This window comes from Phyllobates terribilis, unplaced genomic scaffold (assembly GCF_046119375.1).
Source record: "Phyllobates terribilis strain yellow unplaced genomic scaffold, ASM4611937v1 Scaffold_10__3_contigs__length_209671492, whole genome shotgun sequence".
Classification (NCBI taxonomy): Eukaryota; Metazoa; Chordata; class Amphibia; order Anura; family Dendrobatidae; genus Phyllobates; species Phyllobates terribilis.
In genome coordinates, this window is record NW_027362770.1 from 165,695,714 (window position 1) to 165,720,257 (window position 24,544).

Consider the following 24,544-nt stretch of genomic DNA (forward strand, 5'->3'; position numbering starts at 1 on the left):
CAACTCCATCCAAACAATCCATTTTCATGGATTCAAGAGAAATCCAAGGTTCAACCTCAACCAAAACTATAGAAACTGAAAGGTGTATCTCCACGATACGTTATGGGTTCAAGTCCCACTTTGCTAGGACTAACTTTTACAATCTGACAGGATGAGTAGCAAAACATCTAGGTTCAGATTCCTGAGTGAGAGTATTTACGCACAATGAATATCTAAAATCCTTTTCATTCCTCTATGACTTGAAAGGTACGTAATGTCACTGTCATGTAAGAACATCTGAAAGAGACGAGTCTGTCACTGTCATTAGGGCACATTCTTTGTCTACGCAGACCAACATAAACACCGATATATGCAATGTGTCATACGGGGCCACTAATACATTGTTGTAAAATGCATGGCGGATTAAAGGGAACCTGTCGTGTATAGGGAAAATATTCAAGAAATTTAAGAGAACTCTTAAAAAAATAAAGCGGACCTAGACTAGAATTGACTTTTGTAAACGTAAACAGTTAGGTTCGACCTCTCGTGACATCGAAGTTGGGACAGAATTGGCATCCGGGCAAATGACCTTTAGGTTACTCCTTAGGTTTTGGGTTGTCCTAACGTGAAAAGTTATCTAAAGCTCATGGACCCCAATATAAAGTCTTTAATAGTTCCCCCCACCTACCATGGGCTGGTAAGACTCTTGGGTCTTGGAGTAGTCTTTAGTCTCCCAATCCCTGTCCCACCTACCGAGGTGGTAACGATAAATGAAGAAAGAATAGTTGGCTTCTCTACACCGAACCAATCCATTCTGTTCTTTGGGGAATACAGGAACGTCCAAGACAGGACAGAGTCATTCTCGACATGGGTGCTTTTCTAACACGTGGGAATGGTATCTATCAGACATTTTGGAAAGGATATGACATATCCACAATTCTTTACAATTGGGAAAATAGCAAATAGACCTTGGCCATAAAAGTGTCCCTCCATGTCCTAGTAGGCTATAGCAAGGCTATAGCAATACTTTCATATAGTACCAAATGACCGTATCATTCTGTTTCCACAAAATACTGTATTTCAGTGCTTACATAGTAGTACCATACAGTGCTAATTAACAGTACCAATTAATACCACAAGCGACGCTTTGAGACTAGGAAGGAGATTGGACGACCAGAGAGTCAACAGAGGTCCCTAAATAGGCTAAAGGTCCACTTTGCTCATATATATAATGGTGAGAACTTAATGACTATTGGTCATGAGAGGTGTAGCAAATCCTTTTGAGTTTAGTTTGAAATATTATTTTTGCTCTGTTTTTTAGCATATCAATTCCATTGAAAATATACAGCGATTCCTTTACGTCCGTAACAATTTTCAGTACCATCCTGCGCCTACCGAATTACCCATGTCAAATCCAAGGAGTGGAAGAAAACATTTAAACATTTATACATAGAGGCTCAGTTTTCTAATCATTTGATGGTACGAGCCAAGGTCTGACAGTCGGCTGCTCGTGCCAGGAATTCTGGGTAAAGTCGATGACTGACTGCATGCATTTTTTTCATAGTTTATTATACATTAGTTTCCATGATTCCTCCTCACCACTCCTCATCAAATGTTAAATATAAAAAGATGACTTTGGTATTACAGAAATGTTAAACATGCCCTGGCAGTCTTCAGACGTTCTCTCGAAAACCCCATTCAGGATTCAAAAGTGGCAAAATCCTGGCTGTAGAAGCGAGTACGAATAAAATTCAGAGAAGTCTGCAACCAAAACACACACATATTTGCAACATGACTACACTCAAAAATTTCTATTAATCTAGCATGCCCACATTATAAAAAAAACAACAACACATTTTCCGTTGACAAGTTGGAAACCAAATTAGATAAATGGGGAAAGATCGAAAAAAAAAAGTTGACGATAGTTCTATGCGGCATGGAAAGTGGTGTAAAAAGTCACACTCTGCACAACCCTGAACCTCCTTTTCGCCAAAACACATTCACATATGCCCTCACATGCGGGCTTCATAAACTTGCCATTCAACCCAAAAAGATATATACATTGAAAACTTTGCCCCCATGTGCAAGAATTTTGTCATAAAAAATGTGGAGTATTTAGTACTGTTCCAAAAAGATCCTAATTACTTTTGAATTGGGTATGTGAAGAATTGGTACAGTAAATTTTTCAAAAATGTGCACAAACTGTAGAGTAAAATATTAGTCTACCAGGCATGAGTTGGTGTATAAAGGAGAGAAAAGTATCTAATATGCCAAAAATGTTAGCCATTTTTATCCACTTGGCACACTTTTTCGCGCCCCTTCAACCGATACAATCCAAAACTGTGTCGACATGTGAAATCTACTCGCTCTGTTAACGGTGTAATGAGCCTAAACTGTCCAGTATGTCCCCCAAATTTACATAAACATCATCTCTTCCTTGGTCCACTTGGTGAACAATCCTACGAAAAATAGTATTGTAGGTAAGAGAGTAAACTGACCAAGAACTAAAAACAAGTCACGGTAACAGGAAGAGGAAATGTCTTATATGGCATATCATAAAGTAATAAAAATCAACAGATAGTGGACTCCAAATTCAAACTTTCTTCTCCTAGAAATGGGAATCTTTTTTTTCTAGAATTTGTCTTCTTAAAATATGATGGAGGAAGTGATAACGTTCTAAAAAAAAATCCATAAAATACTAAATTTGGAATATTTTGTGTAAAAGGATTTTAGGCTTTGTGGACTTATGTTTCCTCCAAATTTCCCAAGAAGGTACCACGATGCCAGGAAGGGTATGACTCCCATTAGTTTAGGAGTGTCGACCTGTCCTTCCTTGCAACTACATGTGTCATTTCAACAGCTTGTAAAAGCTGAAAATCAGCACTAATACATCATGTGCAGCACACATCTCAGAAACATTAAGGACCATCAACCACTAAGACCTTTCTTGCATGCTCTAGAGAGCATATCTGAGGGAAGGAGCTTGAAGGTAGAGGCCAGGATTGGCTGTTATGATGTCATGTATTGGAGAAGGCTATGGAGCTAATTAGGATCACAGGCACCACTGCTCCTGAGAAGATTTCTTTGAAAGCCACAGATGAGGTGTTGATGTGAGACAACATCCATCACGTCAGGATTGAATCTGGAGTTCTGAACTATTCAAGTGCCGTAAACTCCGTCATGCAGAAACATCCATTAACTCTTGAAGACCTCTCTTACAAGAAGGGATTGCATAATATTGGCACATAAAAGTGAGCTATAAAAGTGGACATTGTCCTACACTTACCTTCCTCAAGGGGTGAGGTTTGACCCCATTACCATCCCCTTGAATTTTACTCCTAATTGCCTATATGTCAATTTCACTACAAGTAAAACACACAATCATTAAATAAACTGTGCTAATCTGTATAATTTTTTTAAATAAAACAGTAGTATATGTGAATAAATCTAATTCTGTAATTTAATATTAAGGGCAAGTGGAATTTTTATCACTTTCTAGCAGCCTATCATTCCCATTTCTGTGTAAATAATAGGCACATCTTCAGTTATGAAAAAAAGACTCACCTAGATTAAAACTATAAAAAGACTTGAGGAGGGGATAGGAGGGAGGTGTAGCTGCAATTTCTCCCTTGTGAAACTGCATGAGTAGGAGGAGAGTAATAAAAAAAAAATGAGGATACGTCTAATTGGCTTGTATAAAATAACAACTCCTGGTCTTTTCCAACCTATAAAGATAGAATCCAAAATATCTTAGACTCCTCTACATCTTCTTACGACTCCACCATGGAGCTAATGGCCCATATCTGTGATACAGTTTGATTCTGTGGGGGCATGAACATTTTTCGGGTTGCAGTAGTCGGATGGTCAGAGAACATTGGAAAGTTGTAGATTAGGTAATGTATTTTAGTTCTTATTTTGATCCCTAATAAGTGCATTTTTAAGGGGTTATTTCATTTGGACAACCCATGTCTATATTCAGAGAAACATTTTGAACAACTTTGTCCCGCTCTGTCCAGAGACATATCAAGAGTTAGAATATCCACCTTATTGATTTTCATCCAGATTTGTCAGAAATATAAGAAATAACAAAATTTTATTTATTTTTTTTTAATTTTGACCGAAGAGGATGGCTCCGTTTTAGATTTTTCATTTCTGCCGATTTTTGGATTTTAGAGGGAATCTTTTTTTAATGCTAACTTATAGAATTATCCTCAATTTTTGACAGTAGTAAAAAAAAAATTAAGAATGTCTGAGCCGTCCAGACATGATAATGTAACTTGTGGTTATCAGCTGGAAACCGTACTGTGCTGGAGCGGCAAAGCTAATACACAATGATTTTCCTATAATCACAGATATTTAAGAAAGGAAGTGGCACCAGGAGCTCTTGTGCCAACAGCAGCAAAGTCTTCAATATATTTCTTAATACAAAGTGATCACTTGGCATTTTTCACAAAAAGTTACCCTTAACTACTTGAGTGCTGGCCATCTTAACATAATATATAGTAAAATGGGGAGTGCCGAGACGGATGGAGCCCCTTTCATGGGCAGTGGGATTTTAGCATTTGTTAATGCCTTGTATTTAGTCTTTAGTGGCCCAAGCATAGTTAAAGGAGGTCGCTCTGGCAATGAGATGATCATGGCAGATCTAGTTGGTCAAACCAGATTGCTAGAGATGAGCGAATCGATTCGGCCATTGGACGAGAGCCCTGCGAGCCACTGTCCACCTACCGATATTCGCGTTTCCTCTTTTAATAAGCTAGCTTGGCACTACGCTGTGTGTGCGTAATGCCAAAATTATGACGTCGCGCCAGGCTGGCTAATCAAAAAAAGAACTAGTGACACTGGCAGGTAGGAGGTTGTTTACTGCAATATTGACAAGGTCAATATTGGAACTCGCAGAAATCAGCTGTAATTTCCAAACTTGGAAATGTTCAATTTTGCTACAGCACCTCCGCAGGAGGCATTAAGTATTGCACTGTATGTAGGACAGAACCTGAAGAGAGATGATTTTTTTTTTGTAACCATCCATTCTTCACTATAGCTAATACATAAACATTTTTTTTCTAAGCAAGGTCCCCTTTAACAAGATATTCCCACCATGACATTTATGGCGCCTATCGATCCCGAGAATGTGGATCCAAAATCCCCCATTTTGTTTGAGTAGGCGCACTGCCGTTCCACTGTCGTAAAGTAAGGGACTGACAAAAATATGGAAGTTCTGAACTGGGCTATCTGCATTAGTCCCACAGCGTTTGAGCATAGCATCAGAGAGCATGCTCAATTGCTGGTCCATTCAAAAGCTATACACAGAACCCCCATTCTTGTGATTAGTGGGGGTCCCAGTTAGGGCATCTCTAGCCATCAGAAACTTATTACCTATCCTTTGGAAAGCCAATAAATTGTTATTGTGGCGAAACCTTTTTAAAGGGATATTCTGATGTTGGACATTTATGGCATCTCCATAGAATAAATGTCTGATGCATGAGGGTCTGATAGTTGTAGGTCCCACCTTGACAAGAGGCTCTATCTCACCCGACTGTGAATTGACAGATAGGCAAGCATGGGCATCTTTCTTTACTCACTTCTATGGCAGGTCCAAAAATAATCAATCATGCATGTTAGAGGAACTATTTTTAGAAAATAACCTGTCGGGTTTTTGTGTTACATGAATTTTTTAAATATTTTTGTAAAAAAAAATTCACATCAAGATCTTTATTAAAAACTAAACTAGTACACTTACAATTTTCACACTTGGATCTTTTTTAGACTTATACTTCCTGCCCTTTAAGGAAGTGTTTTCAGCAGCCTCCTTATCATCACAGGCAGGACTACAATGAGAGATGACACTTCCATACACAGCTGATAACACATGATCCACCAATCACTACAAGCGATGTCACAGCTGACCCTGTTCCCCCTCCCTTCACAGTGATGTTTGCACACACTCATTCAAGGCTTCAATACAAATTATAGGCTCTGAGTCTGTTCATTTTAGCTTTGTACACGTATTGTTTCCTGAAACAACAGGAAGTTAAAGACTAAAAAAGCCCCAGTGGCCGGTGTGAGAATTGCAGGAAATCTATTTTTTTTTCATTTTTAACAAAGATTGTGATATGGAATTTTTTTTGCCAAGAATATAAAAAATAGCATTTAACACAAAAACCTGTTTTAAACAATAATTTTTTGATGAATAGCTTTCACTTAAGGTACTGGACCCGAAAGCAAAATCAGGGAGTGTAGTAAGGGCCATTTATAATACTGGAACCTTATAATATGGGATAAGGACCTTTGAACAATCTCAGGATCTGGGTTTAACTGTTTCCACTGCACTCCCTATAGATATGTATATACATCCCCTAGTCTTCTCAGCACTGAGAAGTGGACATGACACAATCGAGTTGTGGAAAATTCCATCTTTATGAGTTAATAACGAGGTTTGGATGAGTAGTGATCACATACAAAGCCATTTTTTCTTTAAGAGAACTTTGTTATTATTTGTTTTTGCTAATAGTTATCTTAGTTGTGTTTTTAGTGACCTGTCAAGAATCAGCAACTGTTCAAAAGATTCATCAAGGTGGAAAGAAAGGAGGAGAAGATCGAGGTTTACTTGATAGAGTTTCGAGCAGTATTTATTCAAGCAACTTCATCCTTTTTAAGGCTTAAAGGGGTTGTCCACTTTTAGAAAATCTTAGATTGGAATAAAAAAACAAACAAGCCGAGTTTAATTCACTGACCCCAGGTTCAGCACAGAGCCTTTGCTGCTCTTGGTGTCCGCTATTGGTTGTGGCACTGACGTCACATTGGCAGCCAAACAGTGAGCTCAGTGGCTCTGCCCGTGTAGGCAGAACTCCCTGCTCCAGAGCAGTTGAGCTCACTGATTGGTTGTAGTGCTGTCAACGTAATGTTAGACTAGACACCAGGAGCGGCAGTGAAGACTCAGCGCTGTTTATCTATAAGAAACTGCATCCGGGGACCAAGATTTTCTGATATAGGACAACCATTTTAGTCATACTTTCCAATTTTTTGAGAAAGTCCTCCAGGAGGACAATATGTAGAGTGCACGAACCGCGCTGTTAGAATTTTTTACCCAGTAGCCTCTCTTCTTTAGAAGGGCATACCCCCTCTGTTGCGTTTCCAGCACCTGTCCTGGCCAATTCAAGGTCCCCTCCACATAAAAAAGTTGTCCTAAAGGGCTTCTTTCTAAGAGTTTTCGAGAAATTTGCAAACTCTTCTGGGAGCCTGCAGAACATTTCAGAAGAGTTGGCAAGTATGGGCTTATCATCTCTTTGGTTATCTTGGATGCCTGTACTAATGACTTTATCAGCTAGGGTTGCATGCTTGGGTCAGTATCAGAGGACGGGTCAAACAATGTCAACGACTAGTGGAGAAGACCAACAGTGCCGGTCCTTCTGGTAGGTCTCTCACTCCAAATGGAACTAAAAGAAACATGTATAGGGTATTGCAGCCAAGCCCTACTCAAGTATGGCTCTGTTCACATCTCCTTTGGAAGTTTGGAACCTTCATCGCAAATTTGGCCAAAATACCAGGCAGAATAGCACAGCATGCAGAAATCCTAAAGACTGCATTTCAGTCAATGGTGTCTGGTTGGCTCCGTTGATGTTCCTCATGGGAGGTTTCTTCCATCACTTTTGTTCTTCTGCTCGTATGACAGAGCAGAATAAATGATATTTTAACCCAGATGTGAACAAAGACTAAATAGAGCTGAGCTGCAATATAGACAGTCTATGACCAAAAGTGGCGCTGTTACTGATCGAGACAGCCAGCCATGCTTTTCTGCTCTCATACAGCACCTTTTTAGCTACTCATAACCATGTAAGCCATGAATTGAGTGAAATATCTCCACCTTAAATTTTTTTTTTTACCCGGCTTCAGACAACTCTTTTTCTGTCTATCAAAATCCCAGTTTTTGGAACACAGTTGAAAAATAAAGTCAAAGGATCTGGTAAGATGACCATGTTGTTCAACAGATGAGAAGGCAGAAACAAAAGCGAACAAACACGGTTCAAGTATTTGTGGTCTTCTGAAGTCGAAAGAAAAAGACAAGCCGTTCACGGCTCGATAGACTCCAAGAAAGCCATTGTGCAGAAGGAGGGAGCAGACAAAACGCAGCTTGAGGTGTTTTTGGAAAGTTCTTCCCTAAGAATGACTCAACGCTTACTTGCTTAGTTTTTGTCTGCCTTGCACTTTCTATTTTGCCCATGAGCTTAAAAACGTAATAGACATGGACTTCACTTCCCAAAACCATTGAGACCAGATAATTTAGAAGACTCTGATGTGGGATGGATCCAAAATACGTGTGACACCCCACTGGCAACTCATTCTGTAGAAAGTACAAAGTTTTTAGGCGATGCGTAGGGTTCTTGCTCTTAGAGATGTTTACCAGACCATTTTGACTATGTACTGCGCCTACAAGAATTTTCTTCAGGAAAAAAAAAACATGTCTGCTTTATCTCGAAAACAGTGTCTATGAGCCCTATTTATTCAATTTAACGCAGCGTAGGTGCAAACCAGACAAGCAAAATGCCTTACAAAAAAAAAAAAAAGAATAAAAGGGGAAAAAGGATTAAAAAAAAAGGAAAAAGAAAAAAATAATTATAAAAAAGAAAAAAGTAGATAAAAAGAACAAAAATAAGAAAAAGAAAAGGAAAAAAAGAAAAGGGGAAAAAAAAGAAATAAATAAAAAGGAAAAAATGAGAAAAAAAAAATTAAGGTGTAGGTGTTTATTTATGGATAACCCCTTTAGATTTTGGGGTGTCTTGAATAAGAATTATTTGAAAAAAAAAAAAAAAAAGGTCTAGTGTAGGAAATTCATTTTTAAGCATTTTTTTAAAAAAAGTTTAGTGTTCTCCATTTTGTACAATCCATACTTGTTAGAGGGATCCATTGACAATAAATTGATTACAAATGATCCCTTTCCCGAGGTCTCCAGCAATCGGCTGTTGGGAAACCTGGCAGTAAGTGTTCACTTTCCCTGCAGCGCCACCACAAGGTGAAAGGGAGCATTACATAATGTCCATTGAAATCGATAGGTTGTGTGTGCAATGTGGGACGCGATGGGTCCTCCAGAGCGAGAGACGCTCTTTGTAAGCACTGGTCAAAAAATTGGGAATATGTTCCGTATCTCTGGTAAATGAGGGGAGAGTATTATTCTGTGCTTGCTTTTCAGCCCCATGATTACTAGTCATTATCGAATAGATAAGGTCTGTTCAGCCATCACTGAGGATTAGTTTGGGAATCTCCGCTCCATGCCAACTGATGACTCTTGTATAAATACGCTGTTTACATAGGTCTTGGCAGGAATACAACACCCATCATCTCCACACAATACCGTTGGGCAGCTCAATAAGAAATTACTGGAGGCTGTAAAAGTAAAATGAGGTTGTCTTCACGGCTGCTCGCAGGCTTCATTCACAGGTCATTATGTAATTATATGTACAAGTCGCTGCCATTCTACTTTATGGAACGTCTCCTACCGGTGAATCAGATCTACCCTTACAGTGCCTGATGGCACCATCAGCGAAAGAGTTAAAATACCTCCCAAAAAATGTCAGGGCTGGAATGGAGACTCTGCTTCTTGTCTAGACAATAAAGATCAGATTTGGATGGATTAGATCGAAACCAGGAGCTTGTTATCCACATACTGTAACATGAGTTTTCTGGGACACTGTGATAGATGTCCGCCCATCATCCGTTATACCAGGTCACTGTAAGTGATGACATATGGAGTAGGAAGTTTTTTTACAAGAAGATTTTTCATCCAGAAGAGCAGCATTTGTGATGTCAGATACTGATGTTGGGGATAGGCCCGGCTCACATTTTGGTTGAGGTCCAAGCTCTATGCCACCGGCCATGTTCTTCCACACCAAACTCCCCCCAACCATGTCTTTATGGACCTTGTGCACTGGGCACAGTCAAGGGGAACAGGAACGGGCCTTCTCCAAACTGTTCCCACAAAGCCGGAAGCTACAATTGTCCACTAGAACTAAGGGCCCAATGCCGACCCCTGAAAAACAAGCCCATATTATTATCGCTCCTCCACCATCTGTACAGCGGGCACAATGCAGTCAGGCGGATAACGGCCTCCTGGAATTACCAAACCCAGGCTCGTCCATCAGACGCCGGATAGAGAAGTGTGATCCTTCACCGCACAGAACATGTTTCCTCCATGGTCTAGAGGTGGCGGCTTTACACCACTCCATCTGACCCTCGGGATTGCGCTTGGTGGTGCAAGGCTGCATGCAGCTGCTCGGCCATGAAGCTCCCGGCGGGGGCGCAGTGTTTGTGCTAATGTTAGTACCAGAGGAGGTCTGGACTTTTCTGCCCTCTGCTCCTCAGCACTCGGCAGCACAGTGACTCAGTGGGTTGTACTTTTGCAGCGCTGGGGTCTTGGGTTCCAACACGTAGATGGAGTTTGTATCTTCTCCCCTTGGATTTTCTAAAATATTCTCTCTAATTTCCATCTTGTCGATGTGTTCTTCTTTCCCATTACAAGCCTGAATTTTCTCCCCCTTCTCGGTCGCAGTCGGTGAATAATCCGCTATAAGATAATTGCTTCATTGAAAAGATAATGGCGCAATAAATAAATAATGGTTAAACCCTATCTGTTACCTGATACCGTTATCTCTCTGGACCCTCGAGAGCCTCCCTATTTCTGGCACCAGCAAATGGACCTTAAGTTATCATTTTTGGCACCAATAACAAAAGAGGCCACTATGCTAAGACTGGCTAAGCCCAGCATACCTGACGTGCTTTATAGTATTACTGATTTTTATAGCTTGTGTTTTTTTCCCTAAATGTCTACGGAGCCATGAAAATAGCCTCATCAGGATGGAATGAATAGTAGTATGTTTATTAATGTATTATAGCAGTATTAATACAGCATAAGGGGCAATACAGTTCAATGTACTGTGGTTGTCGTCAGCCTGGCTACCAGATTTCCATCACACAGCTGTGGCAAGGATGGGCTGAGAGTGGTCTGGGCCCTTGTATCCAAATGTTTATACTCGGATACAGCATAAACAAGTGACTTAATACTGCCAAATAGTGCCAAAATAATACCGTATAAAAATGTAGCTTAAAGGGGATTTCCGGTTTTACTCACTCTGTTATTGTTTGCAGTGCTAACATCACGATGGCATCGCTCGGCGGCTCTGAGTGGTTTGTGCCGTCAACTTGGGCACAGCCACTAATTGGCTTCAGCACTGCCAACAAGGGCAATTGTCACGGGTGTATCAGAGATGACAGACAGTCTGCAGTGGGTTGCAGGAGATCTCTATGTTTGGCATTACAGACATCTTCCTAGGTGAGAGGCTGTCTCTAGGACCTAGCGGCTACCTCCCTCTGGTAATTAGCTCCCTGGTTTGGGTGTATAAATACCTGGTGTGTCTGAGAGGGAGGTGCCGGCTATATTCATTTCTACATGTGAAGGCTTAGCAAGAGCAGTACTCCGTCCTCTCTGGAGCTTAAGGCCAAGTTCGCATTTGTCTGGAGTCGTCTAAAGCTAAGCATTCTCCCCCTGTTTGTCTACCCTTGTTGTCTATAGAGTTTAGTGGAGATCGACTAGCGCTCATCTCCTCCCATCCCTAGCCTTAGCCATACGCCAGGGAAAGACAGGGCAAGGCATGCGTGTGGGAATTACTGAAGAGGCAATATAGGGACAGTAGTTGAGACAGGGTGACACTAGACCAGACTAGGAGGTCTCCATTCCCCCCTTTCCCTCTTCCCTCTGTGTTACACTAATTCTTTCCCACACCTGGCATGACATTAATGTTGGACTGGGGAGCTAGGGAACAGGGGTTTTACCAAACTGATAAACCCCTTTAAATCTAACTATTGGCACAGAACAAAAGATGTGCATCCCCTTTTTACCCTTGTTCCACCCCTGAGCCAAAAGTTTGCAGGTCAGGAGCAGTTGGATGGAGCAACTGGTGGTACAATCAACTTGTTGCTTCATTCAAAGTCTATGGCACTTGAGAAAGCTCAGAGCTGCTGGACTATCTTCATTCCTTCAGTGCCAGAAGACTCTTCCCTGACAGATGACGTCAGTAGACAGCATGTTCAATTTCGGACTGCTGATCCTTTTGTTCTCCACCAGAGGACTTTGGCAGCTACTCTTTCGTAGAGAACACAAGAACGTTCAGTAGAGCGAACGCTACTGTGTAAATTGGCCTTTGGAAAGATAGCAGATACCTCCATACACATTGGAAATCTATCAATGCAACCAAAGTGGAAGGGTTTGACTGGCATTTAACTAAAAAGTATGGCCAACTTCGGATTGCTAAGGTCTTTTAGTTAGAAAACAGATCATCTTCCATCGTCTCTTCTTCCCCTATCAAGCACATTGAAGTGTAGCTGAAGAACCTCTAGGTGGGGCCCGCGTTGCTTGAAAGAAGCTGCTGTCTAAATCTATACCATAGTGGGGGTGTCTCGAAATGTCAAAGAAGCCACTTTTCATTGCTGAATCCCATAGCATCACCACCAGCTTTACTGTCATCCATTCACAACCAATGCATTATTACCTGGACACACCTAACAACATCATACACCATTTACAAACTCGTCTACAACACAGGAGGAATGAGGACATATCCATTCATGCCTTCAAAAGCCATAAGCTAATAAGGAATTCTTTCATGGTGATTGCATAAAGGAAACTATGACCATAACACACCGTCGTGGTCATCACCGTAAAATCTCATCAAGAGAGTTGAAGAGCTGAAGAACGCAAAATCAAATAGTCTTCATCTCACTGCGCTTCATTCCTTCATCTATTCCGGGAAGCCCTTGTATATTTTGCTTCAAGACCCAGAAGATTAAAGCCTTTGAAGTATGACACCCCTATAAAACATGTTTTGTGCCGGCCTATCACTAAACCTATCTCACCATCTTAATTAAATTCCATCTTAACTCTTAAAGAGATTGTCAGCAAAAAAAAGTACTTTTAAAAGGGCTCAATCTGGTAAAAAAGAAATAAAAATTATAAATACTTACCCTAAATTATCCCCCACATCTCCCGTCCTGACCCTTGCCCGGTCCCTGGAGGTCTCTACTTCCTGGTCCACTTTCAACAACAAAAATGACTAAAGAGGACCTCTCAGCCAATCACTGACTGCAGTGGTTACTCTCCCTAGTCAGTGATTGGCTGAGCAGACATATCTGCTCATATTTGGGGTGTTGAGCATGGACCAAGAAGTAGAGACCAGAAGGGACAAGTTAAGCGCCAACTAGGAGATGTGGGAGATCGTTGAGGGTAAGTATTACTTCTTTTATTTTTTTTACCTGTCTGAGCCCTTATGTCCTCAGGACAATTCCTTCTGTCCATCTTATTGTTATGTTCTGCTACCAGAGCTAAGGAAAGAGAGGAGATCTGTCCCTACGATAGAACTCAGCTGAATCCCTACGATGTAACAGGGGACCTGATCCTGCGATCAGACCTGCTAAAGTCCTAAGCTAGTCTGTACGGAGACCTATAGATGTGGGGAAGGAATCCCTACAAGTACTAAGGACTGGGAGGAATATGGGACACCTCCTAACAGAAATAGTAGCAGACAGACGAACAAACAAAATATATAGAACATAGAGGTCAGTAGACCAAGCAAACTAACAGAGCAAGACACAGAGCACAGGCTAGCTAGAAAGTAGATATACAATGAAGTCCAGCAAAGCCAGAAGGGCGGAGCAGGATTAAATAGGCTAACAAGGTCATGTGACCAGCAAAGGAAAAAAAAACCTAAGAGCAAGGTTCTAACAGTACCCCCCCTTCTAAGAGGATCCTCCGGATCCCCTAGGACCAGGCTTATCAGGAAATCTCCTGTGAAACGCTCTGATAAGTCTGGACGCGGAAACATCATCCGACCTCACCCAAGAGTTATCCTCGGGACCGAAACCTTTCCAGGCCACAAGATACTGCAAACTACCTCTATACCGTCTAGAGTTAAGGATGCGAGAAATTTCATATTCCCCGTCCTCCACCACCGGAGGAACAGAGGCAGAGGCGTCACAATCCGATACAACAGCTTTTTCAACAGAGAGACATGAAATACCGGATTAATTCTCCAGGAGGTAGGAACCTCCAACCTAACAGCAGATTGGTTGACAACCTGAAGCACCTTAAAGGGCCCTACAAACTTGGGACCCAATTTCTTTGAAGGAATCCTCAACCGCAGATTCCTAGAGGACAACCAAACCATGTCACCAACAGCGAACAAAACCTCCTGTCGTTTCCTATCAAAGTAGTCTTTAGATTTTCTGTTGGCCTCCTGAAGATTACCACGCACATCCGTCCAAACTCTCTCCAAATCACCGGAAAAATTCTCCTCCTCAGGCACGGCAGATCCCAACTTGGAGAACGACCCAAACGACGGATGTCTCCCAGAACAACAAAAAAAAGGCGAACAACCAGCAGAAGAAGATGTATGATTGTTCAGAGCAAATTCAGCAAGTGGCAGAAACTCAGACCACCCCTCTTGATTGTCTGCCACAAAACAACGCAAGAACTGCTCAACATCCTGGTTTTTCCTTTCTGTCTGGCCATTAGATTCAGGATGATATCCGGACGAGAACGACAAATGAACTCCCAACCTATCACAAAAGGCACGCCAAAAACGAGCCACGAACTGAGGACCCCTATCAGAAACAATGTCAGTAGGAACGCCATGAAGTCTGACAATTTCCTTGACAAAGGCCTTAGCGAGAGTTTTAGCGCAGGGCAGTTTGACGAAAGGAACCAAGTGACACATCTTGCTAAAACGGTCCACGACCACCCAGATGACAGTAAAACCCTCAGAGAGGGGAAGGTCAGTTATAAAGTCCATAGCCAAATGTGTCCAAGGAGCACTGGGAACCTCCAAAGGACAAAGCAACCCCGCAGCAGGAGTATGTGAGGACTTAGATCTAGCACATATAGTACATTGACGCACCCACTTAATGACTTCCTTCTGCCATCCAGGCCACCAAAAACTGCGACCCACCAGTCTCTTGGTCTCAGAGATTCCGGGATGACCTGCCAACCGAGATTCGTGACACTCAACAAACAAATCTCTCCTAAAGGTCCCAGGCACAAACAACCTCCCATGAGGAGTGTTAGAAGGGGCATTCTCCTGTGCTTTAAGAATCTCATTTTCCAAAACGGAGTCCAAAGCAGCTATCACAACACCTTCTTGTAAAATGTTCTCCTCTTTCTCAGCACCGACTATGGGAGAAAAACTGCGAGACAAGGCATCCGCCTTAACATTCTTAGTACCAGGGATGTAAGTAACGGAGAAATTAAACCGCGAGAAAAACAGTGCCCACCTAGCCTGACGGGCATTCAGGCGCTTGGCAGCATCAAGATATATCAGATTTTTATGATCCGTAAGAACCTGAACGGGAAATTCCGCACCTTCCAAGAAGTGGCGCCAGTGTTCAAATGTGAGTTTAATAGCCAATAATTCCCGATTACCAATATCGTAATTCAGTTCAGTCTCCGAAAAATTTTTTGAAAAAAAGGCACAGGGATGTAATCCATCCCCATTATCCTGAGACAATACTGCGCCAACCCCCACAGAGGAAGCATCAACCTCAACCAAAAACGGCCTAGTAACATCAGGCTGCATAAGGATGGGAGCAGAGGTGAACCTCTCCTTGAGATACACAAAAGCTTCAATGGCCTCAGAAGACCACTGAACCGCATCAGCACCTTTCCTGGTGAGATCAGTCAGAGGTTTGACAATACTAGAAAAATTTTTTATGAATTTTCTATAGTAATTGGCGAAACCCAAAAACCTCTGTATCGATTTCAAACCAATAGGCCTAGGCCATTCCTGCACAGCCTGAACCTTAACCGGATCCATCTCAAAACCTTTGCTGGAGATAATGTAGCCCAAAAAACTAATTCTCTGTACAGCGAACTCACATTTCTCCAGCTTAGCAAAAAGCGAATTGTCCATTAATAACTGTAATACCTCACGCACGCTCCGCCAATGAGACTCCAGATCTGGCGAATAAATCAAAATGTCATCCAAATACACAACCACATTTTTACCGATCAAAGGTCTAAGGATGTCATTAATCAGATTCTGAAAAAATGCAGGAGCATTAGTAAGACCAAAAGGCATAACCAGATTCTCAAAATGACCCACAGGAGTGTTAAAAGCAGTCTTCCATTCGTCACCCTCCTTCATGCGCAACAGATTGTATGCCCCCTTAAGGTCAATTTTAGAGAACCACTTGGCCCCCAATAACTGGTTAAACAGATCAGGAATCAATGGCAGTGGGTAAGGATTGCGTACAGTAATTTTGTTAATCTCACGAAAATCCAGACAAGGACGTAAACCGCCGTCCTTTTTTTTTACAAAAAAAAATCCAACCGCCACAGGAGACTTAGAGGGCCTAATGTGACCGGCGGCCAAACTTGTCTGTATGTATTCCTCCAAAGCCTTCCTCTCAGGAATAGTAAGGTTAAATAAACGACTTTTAGGAAGAGTCGCTCCAGGGACAAATTCAATAGAACAATCATAGTCTCTATGGGGAGGCAAAACCTGCGATTCCTTCTCAGAAAAAACTCTCCAAAAATCCTGAATAGGAACAGGCAATTCTCCCCTATCCAAAGCTGCAATACGCCCGTTACAACACTTGTCATAACATTTATGGCTCCAGGATTTAATTTCACTGGTAGACCAATCCAGTACAGGATTGTGAAATTTTAACCAGGGCAATCCCAATATTACTGGAGAAGGCAAGTTATTCAACACTACCAAATCCAATTTCTCATGGTGAACACCATTAATAGTGAGAGGAAATTCACAGACCTTGAGAGTAATATTCTTCAAAGGGGAACCATCCACAGAAACCACAGCAATGGGGGATGATAAAGGTTCAGGTTTTAAATTGAGTCTTTCCACGAATCCCCCATCAATTACATTCAGAGTAGACCCGCAATCAACAAACACCCGAAATTCCATTAATTTTTTCTGAGCAATCGTGGAAGCAGCTAAAAATATACCCTTGGAATTTAAACAGGCAATACGGGCGTGACTGACCTTTTTTTTTTCTTTCTTCATACGAAGCTCACAGCCTTTAATCAAATGACCAGATTTTCCGCAATAGAAACACAAGCCTTCAGAAAATCGACGGTCTTTTTCTTGAGAGCGAGGTGCCACCGATCCAATCTCCATCGGTTCACCACTGTTAGTACACACATTCTCATAACCAGAAACTGACATAGCAGAGGATTTGCTCTCATTAACCCTTGCACGCAGTCTTCTATCCACCCGTATAGCTAATTGCATAGCCTGTTGCAAATCTTCAGGTGTAGGATAAGCAATTAGCAGGTCTTTAACCCTTTCACTGAGCCCAGCAAGAAATAGACTTTTCAGAGCAGAATCGTTCCACCCTGTTTGAGTAGACCAACGACGGAAATGAGTACAATATTTTTCCACATTACCTGATCCCTGTTTTAAACGTCTCAACTCAGTCTCAGCTGATGCGACACGGTCAGGATCATCATATAATAGTCCCAAAGCAGAAAAAAAACTATCCACTGATCTGAAGCATGTATCACTAGGTTGCAAAGAAAAGGCCCACTCCTGAGGCTCTTTGCGCAAAAGTGACATTATGAACCCTACGCGCTGGGATTCATCCCCAGAGGACTTAGGTCTCAAACGAAAATACAATAAGCAAGCATTTTTAAATGAAAAAAATTCTCGGTGTTCACCAAAAAATAAATCCGGCAAACATACCTTAGGCTCCAAGAAATGTGCTCCAGGACAGCTACTCACGTGCTGACGGAGCTCGGCCACCTCCAGAGAGAGTCCCTGCAGGCGATGAGCCAAATCCTGAACCGACACCATGATGGAACAGAAAAATCTTTCCTTAGAGAATTTGCAGGCTGGACTTACTGTTATGTTCTGCTACCAGAGCTAAGGAAAGAGAGGAGATTTGTCCCTACGATAGAACTCAGCTGAATCCCTACGATGTAACAGGGGACCTGATCCTGCGATCAGACCTGCTAAAGTCCTAAGCTAGTCTGTACGGAGACCTATAGATGTGGGGAAGGAATCCCTACAAGTACTAAGGACTGGGAGGAATATGGGACACCTCCTAACAGAAATAGTAGCAGACAGACGAACAAACAAAATATATAGAACATAGAGGTCAGTAGACCAAGCAAACTAACAGAGCAAGACACAGAGCACAGGCTAGCTAGAAAGTAGATATACAATGAAGTCCAGCAAAGCCAGAAGGGCGGAGCAGGATTAAATAGGCCAACAAGGTCATGTGACCAGCAAAGGAAAAAAAACCTAAGAGCAAGGTTCTAACACTTATACCCACAAATCCTAAATCTGACCAAAGGCCTTTTTTAGAATCCAAAGTTTGAAGTGTGGTTGCACAGCAGGCCAATCACCTCTCACCTTCTGAGTGATGAGAGTTAAGCGGGGCGGAACCCCTAATGAATATTAATGAGTAGGCATATTAACACTTTATGGGGTCTACAATGGCACTTATATGAATAAAGTAACTGTCATACAGCGCAGAATTTATTATATCATGCTAAATTAATCTACGTGAACCGAAGATAGAATCGTCCTCAAAAAGGAGACCCGATGCAACAAGTTACAAGTTCTTCCTTTGTAAACAAGGCTGTTATGTGGCTAAGAGTTTTGTCTTTGGGTCACCGGATTGTAAGCAGGACAGAAACACTCTCCAGCTTAGCGCTGAGTGAGTGGGACAGATGCAATGTCACCTGATGGGATAGTGAGCGATAATTATGGTAAACACATCGAAGACTGGGAAAAGATAAGATATGAAGAGGTGACTCTTCCTCCTGTCAGGGGTTCCTGAAGTCCATGGTTCCTACTTATTTTTTTTTTACTGATCATTCCTGGAAAACCCCTTTAAAGAGGACCTGTAACTTCCCATAAACACATTATTTTTTATCTTGTGTAAAAGCCGCCGTTCTCCTGAATCCGGCGTTGTTTTTCTCTTGTTCCTACGCCTCTCCCTTCCGGAGATATGGCCCTTTCTTTTCAGTATATAAATCTAATCTTTTTATGCCAAGTGGGAGTGGTCCTCAACTCCTTTTATGGGTGTGTTCATGAGGAATGCGCCCAGTTGGCTACCAAGATTAAATTTATATACCGGGAAGAAGGGGCCATATCTCAGGAATGGAGAGGCGCAGGAAAAAAAGTAATATAACGCCGGATTCAGGAGAACAGCGGCATTTACACCAGATAAAAAAATACACATTTATAGCAAGTGATCAGTTCTGTTTAAGTAGATAACACTTTGAGTCCACACAGAGGAAGAAATGTGGTGGCAGTAGTAATATTTTGCTGTGGCCGTGTCTGTTGTGAGAGTGAAAAATTGGGAATGACTTTTTGAGGGCACTTTAGCCACCAAACCATTATAGGGGCACTGTTGCCGATACTGTTATAGAGATATCACAATCTTCGTCTTTACGAGGTCATGCTCCCCGGCTTTGTTATGGGGGCACTGTTGTTCTGACTAGGAAGTATGGTGGTATAGTCTTAGCCTTTGAAGTTGTTTCTTAAGGTAGGAGATGACGACTAGGACTGACCGAAGGGTCATGAACCGAACCTAATCCAACATCGCTACTTGACATTTCTGTGGAAAACTTTACGTAAACATCCAAATAGATACATTCCTTAGCCATAGGCATCATCACTGCTTGTATGGATAAGTAACCTCTCCTTCTATATCCTAAGGCCTGAACTGTCAGCGGGACACATTCCCCGGCACCATAAAAGGAGCACATTTCCTGGAGCGTTCCCTCTTTGCCTTTGATGGGCTTTGGAACCCAATGGAGGTCTAAAGGCTATTTTTTTAAGTTTCACCTTAAATACATATGCACTGACATTGTTTTCTCTGTTTCTCTTCCTGAAGCTTATTTAAAGCCGGGCATAGGGAGCCACAAAATCACCTTATGAAATCTATATCTAAATTAAAAAAAAAATAAAAAAATTGGGTTTACCATTTTTCCATTCAGTAGTGTCGGCAATTTTTCAAAAATGACAACTGGAAGTGCAGCCATATTCATTGAACCATAAACTAAAGCTTGAAATCCACGAGTCTTAAACGAATGTTTTGGCCCTCCGTCATGCTTTACACTGCAGCTTGGCCAGTTAAGATTGATGGCTCTATTTATTCAAAAGTTTGCCAGTACGTAGCAAGAAACTATGATAGCTGTCAGAGAATGATTGCAATCTACAACAGTTGTGTGCAAGACAAAGACCCAACTGGGCTTCCCATTTTGGTGCTGGGTTTTGGTACACTGACCGGAAGTGCTTAATGATTTTGTTCACCATTTTCCATGATGTTTGGGCCAATGCATCTCTGCAGATGGTAGTCCCATGGGTATTCTCCACTCAGTAGCAAAGGGGATAAGATCGTATCAATTTGTAACAAATTAAATTTCATGAAAAATTTGGAATCCCCAAAATCCCAAATTTTGGTGATTCGATACCAAAATCCCAAATTTTGATGATTCGATTCACAACGGCAGGCCACTATTTTGCCTCTTTTTATATAAATAATAAAAAATATTCTGTCCAGTCCTAGGCATGCCCCTTACCTGCCCTGCCACTGCAGCTTCACCTCCCGCTCCTCCGGTATTAGCTTTGGATCTTTGGATCTTCCAGTCTTTGGGTCTTTTGGAAGACCGGAGAAGAGGACAGGGAGCTGCTCCAGTCTAGGACATGTGACTATGGTGTTTTATAGTATATTAGCCCATTCCTTTCACCCCATTTATTATTCTTTGAGGTCCTGGAGAGCGTAGCGTTTAGCGTACCCCATTCGATATGGTGCAGTGAGGAAGAACAGCCATCAACTTGGATGATTCAAGAAGGGGTACCACGATGGTTTCCGCAAAGTTTTAGCATGCGGCACCAGGGACCGCTCAGTCACCCTAAAGACAGTCGAAAATATTCCAGTCTCTCTACCTCTTCTGCAGTCACAACAACTGGGTAACGGCAGCTCTTGCCCTGCTCCAAACTCTACTACCCCAGTCAGCAATTTGACCGCTCCAAACCTGCCCTGTTATCCTACAGTTTTTGCCAAGCTCTGTCTCCAACAGTCCTTACAGACTTTTCTTACTGCTTCAAACTTAGAGTTATTCCCACCATTAAAAGTTTTCCAAAGGAAAGGTGACAACCTTGTGACCCACTGGGGTCCAACTGACCACTGGGTCCCCGAAAATGCTTTGCCGAAATTAAGAAGTGATTGCGCATGGGTGCCCCCAATCTATACGTCGTGTTTAGGACTGACAATAAAAGCCGATCTCTGTTCTTCAGTATCTTCAGCTGTTCCATTAACAAAAAGGGGATAGTCGGAGCGCCTTGTGCGGCCACCGCTCTATTCCAGCTGGGCATAGCCTCGGAGTAGAAACACCACGTTTCTGAGGAGGATTTGGACCATTTCCGCTTTAAAAAAATTCTATCCTCCAAAAACTCAGTGTGCACAAACTCCAGGCTATCTTCACATTTAGTTTTTTTTTTAAGGTGTTCAAAAATAATTCGCTTTTAAAGCAGAAACTTCTTTTTGGGAGCAATTTTTTTTGTTTTCCTTGAGAAATGTTGAAGTTTTTCTTTTTTTAAGTGTTTTTTTCCTGAAGCTTTTTTTTTTTTGCTGTCTTTTGATTTGACAGTGCTGAGTTTTGAACATCAGGATCAGCTTCAAAGACCAGGAGCATAAAAAAAAAATGCTGAAAAATTCCTTATATGAAAATAAAATTGGATTTCTCATAGAAAAAAAATAGGAGAAGTTTTCCAAATAATTTCAAAGCACAATTTTGAAGGTTAAGTTCTGGCGGAGCTTTTTTTAAATGAATTTTTAGAACAGATCATCTCCAAAATCCTACTTGAAAACCGCTTGAAAGACACTCTTACGCTTTGCTGCTCATAGGGTTTTTTTTTTTTTTTTTACAATTTTTTTTATAATTTTTTTTACATTTTTTTGTTTGTCTCTTCAGATTTTAGACCACACCTAGTGGAAAAAAAAAAGTTGCAAGCACACACTGCTGAAGGTCCACGTGGTGACCAACTGGACAGGCGGCCACCAATCGTCCCAGACATCCATACAATAGTGCTGTATATACATGGGAGCCAAATGCTTTATCAGAGGTGCACAACACACAAAACAAAACCTCAAAGTTGAGCGGTTCTATACTATATTACTATATGATAGTCCTGGGAGAGAAAGTGGTCATCCATGAAACTTTCCACCGATGGGTAGCTCGAACGTTCTTACGTTCCGCTCGAAAAGTTGGCAAGTGTTGGCGATGTTACTGTACCAATCGTAACATAATATTACATATCTGTCACACATTAATTTTCTCAAATATTAAAAAATACTTAACTTATCGATTTCGCATACCACCCCTTCCCCCATAAAGATAGAAATTGCTTACCTACTCGTAGCTCTTGTCCGAAGACCGTCCTCTCTCCAAGTGCCGAGCAATTCCATCTGGAAAATCGGAACTGATACTGACATTCATTGATCCCCATCTGTGCCCCTTCTCCAATAACTATAATGGCATCCGGGCGGCTCTCGCAGATGGCTCTTTGCCGAGGCGCCAACCCTGGAATCTTGTTGCAGATTATATTTGCTCCCAAAGCCACCACAGATGACAAAGCTCTAGAAAGAAATAAAAGGAGCTATCAGAGGTGAAACGGAAATGTAGACTATGACAACTAGACACATTGGTAGTGGCACCGTATGGCGACATATTTGCCTAGTCATCCCATTCACTTGGCATTGCTGCTTAAAGGGTTTTTTATTCATCTTCACATTAGGAAATTTTTGGATAGAGCTTGTAAAAACAAGCACTTTTGCAATTTACTGCTTGTTAAAATGTGCAGCCGTTCTTGAGATATTAATACTTTTATTTTGTTTGTTTACAGTTTGTTGCCTAGGAAACCGACCAACACTGAAAACATCTGTGCTGAAGTTGGCTGCGATTAAGAGGTAATAGTGCTCTCCAGAGATCCTTTCCAGACTCAAAACAGTGCTTACAAGTTCCCAAGAAAAGGGTTTGTATGCATTGTGCATATTCTGCAGTCTAGAAGCGATTGTCGGTCACCAAGGCAACAAGATGTAAACAAAAGAAAAGTGTTAATATCTCAAGAACTGCTTAAAATTTTAATAAGCAGTAAATTGCAAAATTGCTTGTCTTTACAAGCTCTCTCCAACGGTGCTCATTTTTAAATATGGGAAAAAACCCTTTAAGTTTCCTAAATTAGCCAAGCCCTTATAGGAACCATGGCCTGACTGCTACATACTAAAAATCAACAACATTTTTGATCATATAATGATTAAGCCTATTTGCAGAGGTCACAACTAGAGATGAGCGGTGTTCGACTAGAACTGTTCGCCAATCTCAAATTCGAGCTGTTTTGGGCGGTGTTCGAGTTGTTCGACGAACCCGAACGATTTGCAAAAAATTCGGCTGTTCGAGGTTATGTTCGATAACTGTTCGTGCACCAAAAGCGTGTCCTGCATGTCTGGCGCTATTTAGAGCACCAATCATGCAGGGATTGTCTGCCACTCACTGTAATGCCACAGCCATGGTGGTTGTGGCATTACAGTGATTGCCCAAATCGATGGGAACAGTGCTCACAGTGAAACATGAAAAGCCGGCAATTCAGCAGCGGCATACACCTGTACCCGACAATTTAGAATCGAAAGAATAGAGCTTCACACATAGATTAGATAGATAGAAACATGTCAGTCACATATATACGAAGTACAGTGACAGTGTTGCTTACTGTACTTGTCATTTAGCGTAAAGGATTTATCAAAAAAAATAATAGTGTTTTCATGCACCGTCTCTTTAAAAAAGCCGGCCGGCAATTCAGCAGCGGTACCCGACAATTTGTAACAGACAGAATAGAGCTTCACACATAGATTAGATAGATAGAAACATGTCAGTCACATATATATGAAGTACAGTGATAGTGTTGGTTACTGTACTTGTCATTTAGTATTTAAATAAAGGATTTATTATTAAAAAAATTGGCGTGGGGTTCCCCTTAATTTTAGGCTCTAGCGGAGGTTAAGCAGACGGCTGGGGCTGATGTTTGAAGCCTGGGAAGGGGGTAATACCCACGGAGCTTCCCAGGCTACTAATATCAGCCCCCAGCTGAATACATAGCCTTTACTAGCTATTAAAATGGGGGACACCCCAAAAAAAATGACGTGGGGTCCCCCCTAATTTAATAGCTAGCAAAGGCTAGGCAGACAGCTGGGGGCTGATATTAATAGCCCAGGAAGGGAGCCATGAATATTGGCCCCCTCCCAGGCTAGAAACACCAGCCGTCAGCCGCCCCAGAAATGGCGCATTCATAGGATGCGCCAATTCTGGCACTTAGCCTCGCTCTTCCACGCTGCCCTGGTGCGGTGGCAGGGGGTAATAGGGTTGGGGTTGATGTCAGCTTATAATGCCAGCTGACATCAAGCCCAGGTTAGTAATGGAGAGGCGTCTATAAGACACCCCCATTACTAACCCCATAGTCAAAGTTAAAAAAAACACAAACACCCAGAATAAAGTCCT

General features: G+C 41.8%; 1 protein-coding gene across 4 annotated transcripts in view; it reads right to left on the bottom strand.

Moving 5' to 3' along the window:
* Positions 1-24,544, bottom strand: part of WNT7B (Wnt family member 7B) — a 313,390-nt gene that overhangs the window by 12,580 nt on the left and 276,266 nt on the right. For all 4 annotated transcript variants that reach the window (XM_073650073.1, XM_073650074.1, XM_073650072.1 and 1 more), the window contains exon 2: positions 22,403-22,629. In XM_073650073.1, coding sequence (XP_073506174.1) covers positions 22,403-22,499 — 97 coding nt within the window. In that variant the 5' untranslated portion in view covers positions 22,500-22,629. The remainder of the gene's footprint in view (positions 1-22,402; positions 22,630-24,544) is intronic.